The following is a 12,494-nucleotide window of genomic DNA, read 5'->3' on the forward strand; positions in this document are numbered from 1 at the left end:
TGTTTATCCAATTTATTGATAAATATATTCAATTTTAACATTTTTCACATATATACAATTTATATATAGCACACATACGTCACACATTGATACTTTTAGTTCAATTTGCGGCCAACTGTTGGCGCTGTGCTTCTTCATATTTCTACCATTGAGTTGATAGGGCCAGCATTGTTGGGATAGTTGGCGGTTAAACTTTTTGAATTTTGGTACTTCGTTAAAGTGTGATTTTCAAAGATGTCAAAAGATTATTCTTGCACTTTGAGAAAACAAAAATGATCAAAGACTGTGGTCTTTCTCGGAAATCATATAAGACTTCTTGAAAATCTTTAAACTTCTTCGACTTTTTTTTTAATGCCTTTAAATTCTTTGCAATCATTTCAAATCTTTCGAAGTATCTCGAATTTGACTAAAATTAATTTTTATCACGTAAAATCTTAAAAATATTCTTAAATTCCTTTAAATCTCTTGACAATCCTTAAAATCTTTGAATTTTTGCAAGTAACTTTTAAATTAATTGCTTAACAATCTTTAAAGTCACTAAAACTTATGGAAATATTTTTAAATCCTTTAAAACTAAACTTTAAAATACCGTCAAGTCCCTAGTAATTCCTAAAATCACTTGAACTCTTAGAAATCCTGTAAGATTTCGTGATAATCCTTAAACTCTTACGATCTTTTTTTTTTTAATCTCTTCAACTTCTTTACAATCATTTGAAATCTTTCGAAGTTTCTCGAAATTGACTTAAATTAATTCAAATCTCTTAAAATCTTTTACATTTTCTTAAATTCCTTTAAATCTCTTTAAAATCCTTTAAATCTTTGAACTTTTTCAAATTCATTAAAATCCTTTTTAATAACTTTTCAAAAACTCCCTTGAACTTCTTAAAGACCTCTAAAACTGTATTAAAATCTTACAAAATAACTTGTAAATCCTTCAACATTTTTGAATTATTTTTGAATTAGTGTTAAATCCTTTAAAAAGAAACTTGAAGATTCCGCCAAGTCCCTAATCATTCCTTGAAATCACATGAATTCTTAGAAATCTTGAAAGATTTCTTGAAAATAATTAAAGCCCTCCGAATTTTTTTGAACTCCCTACAACTTCTTTGAAATAATTTTAAATATTTTAAAATTGACTAAAATTAATTAAAATCTTTTAAATCCAAAATCCTTTAAATTTTCTTAGACTCCTTAAAATCTCTTGAAATTCCTTAATCTGTTTTAATAACTTTTCAATAATTCGCTTGACTTTCTTTAAAATCAGTAAAACTGTCGTAAAATCTTATAAAATCTCTTGTTAATCATCAAATCTTTTAAAACTATTATTTGATTATTTTTAAATCCTTTAAAAAGAAGCTTTAAGATTCCGCCAAGTCCCTATTAATTCCTGAAAATCACTTGATTTCTTAGAAATCCTTAGAGTCTTCCGAGTTTTTTGAATTTCCTTCAGATTATTTAAAATCATTTAAAATTGTTAAAAATTGACTAAAATAAATTAAAATCTCTTAAAATCCTTAAATTTTTTTGGACTCCTTAAAATCTCTTGAAAATCTTTAAATCATTTGATTAAAAAAAATTGAGGTCTCCCAAAACTTATTAAAATCTGCTTAAATCACTTTTTAAATAGCTTTAAAATTGATCATTCAAAAGATAGTCTTAAAATCCCGTAAAGTCTCTATAGTAATTCCTTAAAATCACTTGAATTTCAGAAATTCTTTAGTGTTTGTTTGAAAATCTTTTAGATCCTCCGATTTTTTTTTGATTTTTTTTAAATTCCTTAGTATAAAAATTATAAGTAAAAAATTTCGATGTTGATTCCGTTTCAGAATCAAAATGAGCCATGGGCTTGTAACGGATTTTTCAAGGATTTCATCACTCGGTCTTTGAGTGTACACCAGATCAAAATATTTCAAAGATTTACAAATATTTGAAACGTTTTTGAACATTTTATAAAAATTTCACGGGTTTCAAAGATTTAGAACAGGCGTATACACCAGATTTTAAAGACTTGACTTCGAAGACTTCAAACGATTTAAAAATGTTTCAATACTTTTTAGAAGATTTGAAAAGATTTCACAAACAAAAGTTTAAGAGAGATTTCACAAATATTTCAAAATATTTGACAAAAATTTCCCAAAGATTTGAACAAAAAAGACTTCACAAATATTTCCAAGATTTCATAAAAATTATATACAGTTTTTAAAAGAACACAAGAATTCTGAAGATTTCAAAAAGCTTACCGTACAGCAGATTTTAATGATTTTAAAACATTTCGAAGATTTGAAACGATTTCAAATATTTCCATGAATTCCGACGAATGCGAAAGATTTCGTAGATATTTCAAAGGTGTTAAAATAATGTAAAAGGGTTTAACAAATTCGAATAGATTTCAAAGGATTTCAATGATTTAAAAAAGAGAAAAAAATATTTCTCAAACAAAGAAGAAAGCTTTCACAAATATTTCAATAATTTCATAAAAAATTCACAGATTTCAAGGATTTTAAATATTTTAAATGTCTTAACAATTTAAGGTATATTCGCAAAAAATTAGAATTTTTTTATTTATATTTCTGCAATCTTTTAAAATGCTTGTCAAATAAAAAATGAAACGGTTCATTTTTTACATCTATAAGAAACAGTTATTTCGTTATTTCGTGTAAGAAAAGGAGACCTGAAAAAACTTGACTTCTTGACCTGGAAAACCCGGAAAAGACCTTGAATTTTGTTCCCGGGAATCGCTGGACACCCTGAAAAAGTAAAAATAAATTGGCAAAAATCCAAAAAAGGCGAATTAAAAAATATCAAGTGAATTGAAATAAAAACTTCAAGAATATGAAGAAATTATTTGGACTCAGTAAGTTAGAAATGAGTTTAGAATAAATCAAGGGATTTATTTTAAGATTCTTCAAAATATTTAAAATCCTTTGAAATCCCTTGAATTTTTTTAAACTCTTAAAAATTCCTTGTAATTTTTAAAATGATCAAAAAGTATTCGCATATATTTGAAATCCTATTATATTACTAAAATTAATTGAGCATTCCTGGAAATCTTTTTAAATGGCGTAACGTATTTCAAATACTTGAAAATCTTTTGAAACCCATTGACTTTTTTTTATCTCTTGAAAATTGCTTAGTATCATACTATCATTATATTAAAATCCGTTGAAAATGCCTAAAAATCATTTCAAATATCCTGAAATATTTGAAATCCTTGAAAATCTTTTGAAACGTCTTGAAATGTTGTGAAGCTTTTACACATTCCTTAGAATCTTTAAAAATACCCTAAAATATTAAAAATCCCTAGGAATACATTCAATTATTAAAATATAATAAACATGCATTGGAATCTTTTAAAATTCCATAAACAATTTCAAATCCTTGAAAATATTTTGAAATGCATTTAATTTTTTTCAAGCTCTTGAAAATTCTTTGGAATTTAAAAGAAATATTTCAAATCCTTTGAAGTCGTTTGAAATCTCTTGAAATTTTGTTAATTAGAATCCTCCAATCTTTTAAAATCCCCTGTAATTCCTTTGGAATCCCATTATATTATTGAAATCAATTAAAAATTCTCTATAATTTTTAAAAATACCCGAAAGTATTTAAAATCTTTTGAAATCCGATAAAACTTTTGTAATTTCTTTAAAATGCCTTGGATTTTTTTTTATTACCTTAAAATATCTCTAATCCTTGAAAACCTACGAAACACCTTGCCATTTTTTGAAATTTCCTTGGAATTAAGAAAAAAACTAAAATATTTCAATTATTTTTAAATCCCCTTACGTTATCAAAATCAATTGAAAATTCCTTGATATTTTTGTAAATGCCCTGCGATATTTTAAATCTTTTGAAATCCCTTGAAATTGTTTAAATCTCTTGAAAATGCCTAGGGATATTTTACAATACCCTAAAATGTTTTAAATTTTGTAAAGCTCCTGAAAATTTCTTGGTATTTTAAAATATACAATAAAATATATAAATTCCTTTGAAATCCCATTATATTACTGAAATCAATTGAAAATTCCTTGAAATTTTTATAAATACTCTCTAAATATTTCATACATTTTGAAATTCTTGACATTTTTTAAATCACTTGAAAATGTTAATGTCCTGAAATATTTGAGTATTTTCGAAATGTCATGAAATTCATCAATTCTTCTGAATAAATTCTATGAAATGCTATATATTATTATTAAACAACGTAAAATTGCGTGAAATTTTTTATCATTAACCCTTTAATGTCACATGGACACTTTTCGGATGTACCTTCTTCGAACTTATTTTTCATCATGAAAAAGCTGAGCAAAAAATTCTTGAGATACCTAACTTACTATTTTCGAGGTCGCTCTTTCCAATGGTGTCATCCAAATTGTATGAAAAATTCATTTTTAAACATTTATTTGCAAAACAATGTAAAAAATGCAAAATTTGTAGTCTTATTTTTTTTCAATACAGATTTTGACAGTCTTATCGTTATATATTTCGAATATAAATTATGCTAATCGCGTCCATGATTGTTGTACTTTCGAACTATGTGCTTGTTTTTTTTACTACTGTGGTTTATATTTGCAAAAACGTGGCCGAAGCAATTACAAATTTTTGAAAATTTTGAACTACCCCTAATCTTTGATTAGAGCGTGCTTTTTACAACCAACATGCAAGATATACATGATTTTCAACATTTTTTTGGATGCTGATTACGAATTTGTTATTATTTTTGCAAAATTAATTAATTTAAACAATTTGTTTAAACAAATTTTTCAAAAATATCCAATTTTTCGCTCAGCTTTTTTATGATGAAAAATAAGCTGGCAGAAGGTACGTCCGAAAAGTGTCCATGTGACGTTAAAGGGTTAAAGTTCTCGAAATTTTAACTTTAACCAATTACAAAAGATTTCAAAATAATTCAAAGGATTTGAAATATTTTAGGTCATTTAGAAATATTTCAAGGAATTTTCAATAGATAATAATAATTTGAAGGCATTCCAAGGGATTTTAAAAGATTTTAAGGTATATTTAAAACTTACAAAGGATTTTAAAGAAATTCAAAAATGTTCAAGGAATTTCCAAGGATTTGAATGATTTGAAGGTATTTACTAAAATTTCCAAGGAATTTTCAAGAGCTCTAAAAAGTTACAATTATTTGTGAAAAAATCTTTGAAATTAATTAAAATAAAATCCTCGGAAATCCCTTGAAATGGTTTAAATCTCTTGAAAACGCCTTGGATTTTTTTTTTAAATACCCTAAAATATTTTAAAGTCTTTTAAATCATTTCTAACTATTGAAATAAATCAAAACATTCTGGGAATCTTTTAAAATTGCCTAATATATTTCAAAAACTTTGAAAACTTTTGACATTTTTTAAATGTTTTGAAAATTCTGTGGGATTTTTAAAAATACGGTAAAATATTAGGTCTGCAAATTAATTCGATGCTTTTAATTTTACGACTTGTAACTTTTGGTTAAACTTGCATTTTTTCTCGTCCGAAGGTAGTTTTAAAGGGCAAACCTTAAGCTTCAAAACACTGCAAATAATAGATAGCGGTGTAAAAATTAGTTCCAGAGATTTCACAGGGTAGCGACTTGACCGGAAAAAACCGGAAATTCAACAAAAAAAAACCGGCAATTTCTTTCTGATCGCAGAAAAAGTAACGTTTTCATTATTTTAATAATTTTGTTCAATTTAGAAAAATGACGTAAGTGTTGTAAAAAGCGACTACATCGACAGTCGCAGATTTTCAGATGATCTCAGTTTATTAAAATGAAGTCATAAATTATTATTTAATGTTTATTATTTTCCATTATAAGAAAAATAAAATTGCAATTTTGTTCTCTATGAGATTATTTTCGCTGACTCAACTTTGATAATCGAATTGATGATATTTCAAACATACAGAAACAATAATTTTCTCAATTTTTTTCAAAAAATGGATTTATCATATTTTATTCGCTTACTCCTGATTTATCCTGACTTCTAACAGGGACTTTTAGAAAATAGTTATAGTTTTTTCTTTAGGACAGGGAGTTAAAATCATCAGTTAAAAATTCAACTACTTGGTTGAAAGTCAACACTTTTTTTTTTATAGTTTTTTTGGTTGAAGATTCAAAATCTTAATTGAAAAGTCATCTCTTTGGTTGAAAACTCATTTTTTTTTGACCAAATATTCAATTATTCTATTTTTGGCTGAAAAATAATCTTTTAATAGTTGAAAATTATTTTTTTTGTAGCAATTAATCTTCTTGGTTAAAGATTTATCATTTTAGTTGAAAATTAATCTTTCTGATTTAATTAAAATAATTCAACTATTTTAGTTAAAGATTTACCATTTTAGTTGAAAATCCATAACTTTGTTTGAAAATTTAACTATTTTTCTTTAAAGTTTTTTTTATGTTAGTTTTTTTGTGGAAAGTAATTTTTTTAACTTAAAATTTAATAATTTAAGTTTTGGTTAACAATTTATTGTTTGTAGTCAAAATTTATTTTTTTGTTTGTTGAAAATTCAACTATTTCAGACTTTTTTTTAGTTTAACACTCATCTTTTTGGTTTAAAATTCAACTATTCCAATATAAAATTCATCATTTTAGTTGAAAATTCATCACTTAGGTTGAAAATTAATTTATTTCCGTAAAAATCCGTTATTTTTTGTTGAAAATTAATTTTTCCAACTAAAAGTGCAACTATTCCATTTTTTGTAAAAATTGGTATTTTTAGTGCAAAATTTAGATATTTATTTCAAAATTAAGGGGTTAAACAACTATAGAATTTTTTAAATCGAAATTTTTGTTTGCTTAAAAGGTGTGTTAGGGTCTTAAAAATAATATTACAAAGATGGAGGGCGGAAAAAATGTCTAAAAGACCAAATTTTCAATTCTGCTGCAACGCCTCTCAGGTATGCCCCGGTGATTTTAGATTTCTGAAAACTTTAAACGCATTTTTCTCGAAACCACTTCCTTTGAACTGGCCGGAAACATAACTTAAATAAATCCTCACCGATCGTTCTGAAATTTAAAAAATATATTCAAAATTGCTTTCTCCAGCGACGTGCGTAGGATTTTTTTTATATTGCATAATTCTTTTTATATGAAATTTTGTAACGATTTTTTCCATGTAATTTTAAACTTTTTTTCAAAAAGGGCACCATTTCGCGAAAATTCAATATATCGAAAAAAAATCCTACGTACGTCTCTTGCTGTTGTTCTATAAAATCTAAAAAAACTTCGGTTTTGTGATCCAGCTAAAAAATTGCGAGAGTTAGGTTTCCGACAGTGGACACCTTAAAAAAAGGCGCCGACGGAGAAATTCTGCGCAGCTGCCGTTTTGCCATGAACAATTTTGAAAGAAATATTATCTGTACTTTATTATTGGTATTATAAATTCCATTTTGCAAAATTTCGATTTATCTCTTTATTGAGCCAACAAAAATTCCCGAAATATGCCTATTTTTTCGTGCTCTACGATTTATTTCAGTGTTTGTGTTTAGATTTTTTAGGATAAGTCCGCAGGACCGCCACCTATTAGATCGTATTTAAAATTTTTTAAGGTTCGATCTTTAAAATCACCTTAGGACGGAAAAAAATTCAATTTTGACATGAAATTATAGGCACAGAATGAATTTATAGACCCAATATATCAAATCCTTGAAAATCTTTTCTAACTCTGCAAAGGAAAGATGGAATGAAGCTGATTTTTTGATACATCAGTATTATTCTCATGCGATTATCATCATGTTATCATTATATTGTATAAAATTTGTCGTTTAAATTTGTTTGCAGGTCAGTCCTCCGCCAATACCTCCCAAAGCAAATCAAGACGCGCCCTCTGTACCCACGACTCTGGAAAGGATTTCCGGTCGAATATCAGGTCACGTTGAAAATTATTCGGTGCCGAAATTACAAACGCTCTCTGTAGCATCCGATACAGAGAGCACCGTGTAGCAATATTATATAATAACTTCCTAGTCTTAGTGGTTAGTCGTTGTGCGTGAACGCATTAAACATTGAATCTCGTTTGATTGCGATTTTTATAGTCAATTAGTACAACGCGTCGACAACGAGAAAAAGTTTTATCAAGATAAATGTGGTGCGAAGGGGGAAAGAGACTTGCAGCAGCCAAAGCGCAATCAAATTAGTTTTGATGAATATAAAGTATATAATATACAATAAGTCGAAGAAGCTCGCATCCTACGAAAACATAAATAATTGTGAGTATAAGCATTGTGTAATAATCTGGCAAATGAAAAAAAAAGAAGTCTTCTAAATCGTAGGACATATGTGATTAAATATGTTATGGATAACAAACAAGGATTATATGTCCCTACCTGCATTACGTGTATGTCGATCGTACCTTCGTGGACTCTCTCCGTTTCAATGCTGGACGTTGAACTCGTTTTAATCACAGTTTACGCGTTGAAATGGATGTACGTTGAGTTTACTTGAATGACGACGCTCTTCCGAGTATTAATCTAACTATACATATTTTGTAATTTATTTATATTTTCGAATAATAAGAATAAAAGTCATTTTTATCAACGACGTGTACACGAAAACTTGGCGCCAATGAGGATTTAGAGGATAGGAGGAAATGCATGCACAATATGTCTGTTGGGTAGCTACGACAGCGCCACCAATTTGGAACTATGGGTGAGTTTTGAGACTATTCTGTGAAAATTTCAATTTAATTAATGAAAAATATCTCTTTTTCTATACAAGTTAGTAATAAAAGTTTATAGTTATTTTTTTTTTAATAAAGTAAAAGAGTAAGTCATTCAGTTTGATGAGAAAAAATTTAATATTTTTATTACTGGTCACTTTTTCTTTGCGTAGTTCTGAATTTTACAAATATAAGATTGTTTTCTGTGCTAAGAAAATTCAAAGTACGTGTGTTAATAACATTCTATACTTTTTTACGAAATAGTAGAATTTTTTAGCTATCAAAGATCAATTTTCGACCAGAAATGAAAGTTGAATGTTCAACAAAATACATCAATTTCCAACTAAATATTTTAAGTTATAATTAGAAAAGGTTAATTTTAGAAAAGGTTTCTGCAAAAAGAACAACGAATTTTCAACAACATTGTTAAATTTTTAACAGGAACAAGAAAATTAACCAAAAATGAAATAGTGACTTTTCTGGATAAAAAAAATTAATTTTCAACTAAAAAAAGAAAAAATTGTCGACCAAAAATGGAATACTTAAATTTTCTGTTGAAAAAATTAATTTTCAGCCAAAAAAGCGAAATTTTCAATAGAATAGTTATACTTTTAGCCATATATATGAATTTTTAACTAAAGTAATCAATCTTTAAAACAATAACTTTTGAACAAAAAAAGGAATATTTGATACTCCTACCTAAAAATATTTTAATATTAAATAAAATAAATTGAACTTAAATAAAAAATACTAATTTTAAATAAATACTTAGTTTTATAGTTCCAAAATTAAATTTGAGAAAAAAATAAATTTGCAACTAAAAAATAAATTTGAACCATGAAAAAAGAGCTTTGAACTAGACACTTGAATTTTTGACCAAAAATAATGAATTTTCAATCGAAAAGGTGAATTTTCAAACAAAAAGTCGAGTTTTCAACTACAAAATTAGTTTTTAACAAACTTGTTAAATTTTGTAACTAAAGAAAAGTTTTTAAGAAAAGATAAACTAAAAAAAAATTAGTTAAATTTGTATCCGAAAATTGTTTTTTTTGTACCAAAAAGATTAATTATAAAATTCTATACTTTTTTTACGAAATAGTAGAATTTCTAACTATTAAAGATCAATTTTGTACCAGAAATCACATAGTTCAATTTTCAACCAAAATACATCAATTTCCGAATAAATATTCGAAGTTCTAATTAAAAAAGATAATACTTAAATTTTCTGTTAAAAAATTAATTTCCAGCCAAAAAAGCGAAATTTCCAATAGAATAGTTGAATTTTTAGCCATATATATGAATTTTTAACTAAAGTAATCAATCTTTAAAAAAATAACTTTTGAGCAAAAAATTGAATATTTGATACTCCCACCATTTGTAACCAAATAAATGAATTTTGCAAACAAGAAGAATAATTTTCTATAAAAAATGTCAATATTCAAGCACATGGTTGAATTTTCAACTAAAATGATCAATTTTTAAGAACAGGTGAACTAACAAAAAAATTAGTTAAATTTTCATCCAAAATTGTTTTTTTTTGTACCAAAAAGATTAATTGTTAAACATCAAGATTAATTTTTAACTAAAAAACACAAATTTTCATCCAAATAGTTCTTTTTTAAACCAAAAGCGGTGAATTTTAATTTTTAATTAAAAACGGCCATTTTAAATTTTCAGTTAATCCATTTTTAACGAGATACTGATTTTCATTAAAACAGTTTATTTTAAACCAAAGAGATGAATCTTCAACAAACAAAAAATATTAAAAATTAAAAACCTTTAAATTCCACCAAAAAGCACAAATTTTCAACAAATCATCTAATTTTTCAAATAAAAAGATCAGTTTTTAACCAAAAATAAACAAAAAAGTAATTACAGATAAATTTTTAATTAAAGAGAAGAAACTTCAACTGATAAGAATGTAATAAAAAACAGTTGAATTCAATAAAAAAAGGACGATTTTTTCCAAAACAGGTTTTTATTATGAAAATATGATTGTTTTTAGTTTACGCTATAAAAAATACAAAACTGTTGAAAATATGTGCTTTGAAACGTTCTTTCAGAAAACAATAATGTTATGTTTGTGAAATTCAAAAATATGCAAGAAAAACTGATTACTTAGAATATTAAATTTTTTCTTTTAAAACCGAATGACTGACACTAAAGCTCTGTTTTACGAATTTATACGAATCAACTGTACACTTTCATTATGAATTTGTATAAAAAAATGTAATGTTGACAAAAATTCTTATAATAAATAAATTATTTTTGATCTCGTATAATATATTTTTATTAAAATTAAGTGATATTCGCTGTTTTTTTTTCATTAACATGGCTCTGATAACATTAAAATACCCAGTAGTTCGCGTATCAGGCGGCGCTGTTGTCAACGTCAAAAAGATACCCTGCAGGAATATAGGGTGGTCCAAACGTTTTTTTTTTTTTTTTTAATTTTCGTGCCCCTCTCCCATAATTTATCGTTTTTGTATATTTTATTCAGAATTATCAATATTAGGTGAATCGGCTTGAAACTCAACATTTCTTTTCATACCCGGCCATAGAAAAGGAATCGAATATTTCTTTTTAAATATCACCTCAATAAGTCTGATTTGTAGGGTCCCAAAAAAAGCTATAAATGAAAAATTAAGTTTTGCGAGTTTTTGTGATAATTATGATTTTTTGCGGTTCTTTAAATAAAAATGGTTTATAATAAATAAAATGCTACTTGCTACTGATAATATTTAGATGTTAACCCAAATGTTTTAAAATCTCATTATTGTTTTTAGAAATGTTTTCTTAAACTAGAGTTTTTAAAATAAATTTTTAATAAATTTTATAACAGAGCCGTTTTTTCTGAATATTTCAACTTTTCAGTTAGAGCGAGGTAAAAATAAATTAAAGTTACCAAAAATAATTTGTTATACAATGTATTATTATTTCAGGATGGCCGCTGGATCGAGAATCAGTTGAATTTTTATCTTTTTAAATTATGATATTATTCAGTTTACAATGCGTAATTCGAAATTTTTTCATTTAAAAATTTTCCATTTTCATTTTTATTTTCAGGCGTACATTTTTCATTCAAAAAATGTTAAAGGATTCATTTAAAAAATGGAAAAGTTTAAAATCCCATACAATTTTGGATAAAAATCCGTTTTTGTTGATAAAATTTGAAAATGCATAATGATTTTTAAATTTTAATTATATACATTAAGGTTTAATGAGTGAATAATAATTTATTTCACAAGACGATTCCGAATCAGTTCAAAATTTAAGAATTTCCAGATTTCAACATTAAAAATTAAATTGTTTCACTTAGGAAATATAGTAGTTAAACAGATGTAAACGCCTGATTCAAACTTTAAAAACTATTTTCAATTTTTATATAACTTCAAAATAATATATTTACAATTAAAGGCTTTTATTAAATTAAAAATATTATTCTAGTCTAACATTAAATGATTTTTTAATTACGAAAAATAACAATTGCTTAATATTTAGAAATATTGGTTTCTTTATGTGCAATCAGTCATTAGAAATCAAATATTCTAAACTAAACATAAAACTAAACATTTAACTTAAAAAATGTTATTGTTCTATTTGAAAAATTAAATTAAAAATAATAAAATCCGGTTATTCGTACTAAAATGTCGGTCCAAGAGAAAATTGATATAAACAATAATAAATTGTTTAAATACTTTATTTATACAAATAATTAGCAGTATAAAGTAATTTAGTCTGTATAAGAAACAACTTGTACTAAAAGTAACCTATAAAACTAGATCCTATAAAACAGACTTGTGGAAGTGAAGTTACAAAAGTGATTTCTTATTTAATTCTAT

At 25.6% G+C, this 12,494-nt stretch overlaps 1 protein-coding gene across 3 annotated transcripts in view; it reads left to right on the forward strand.

The window, feature by feature from the left end:
- The window catches only part of LOC117177106 (dedicator of cytokinesis protein 3), a 128,001-nt gene that overhangs the window by 109,349 nt on the left and 6,158 nt on the right, over positions 1-12,494 (forward strand). For 2 of the 3 annotated variants that reach the window (XM_033367596.1, XM_033367597.1), the window contains exon 17: positions 7,776-9,154. In XM_033367596.1, the coding sequence (XP_033223487.1) occupies positions 7,776-7,937 (162 nt within the window). In that variant the 3' untranslated portion in view covers positions 7,938-9,154. Of the gene's footprint in view, positions 1-7,775; positions 9,155-12,494 lie in introns of those variants that run through there. The other variant, XR_004467664.1, reaches the window with a different exon arrangement.

This window comes from Belonocnema kinseyi, chromosome 7, assembly GCF_010883055.1.
Source record: "Belonocnema kinseyi isolate 2016_QV_RU_SX_M_011 chromosome 7, B_treatae_v1, whole genome shotgun sequence".
Taxonomy (NCBI): domain Eukaryota; kingdom Metazoa; phylum Arthropoda; class Insecta; order Hymenoptera; family Cynipidae; genus Belonocnema; species Belonocnema kinseyi.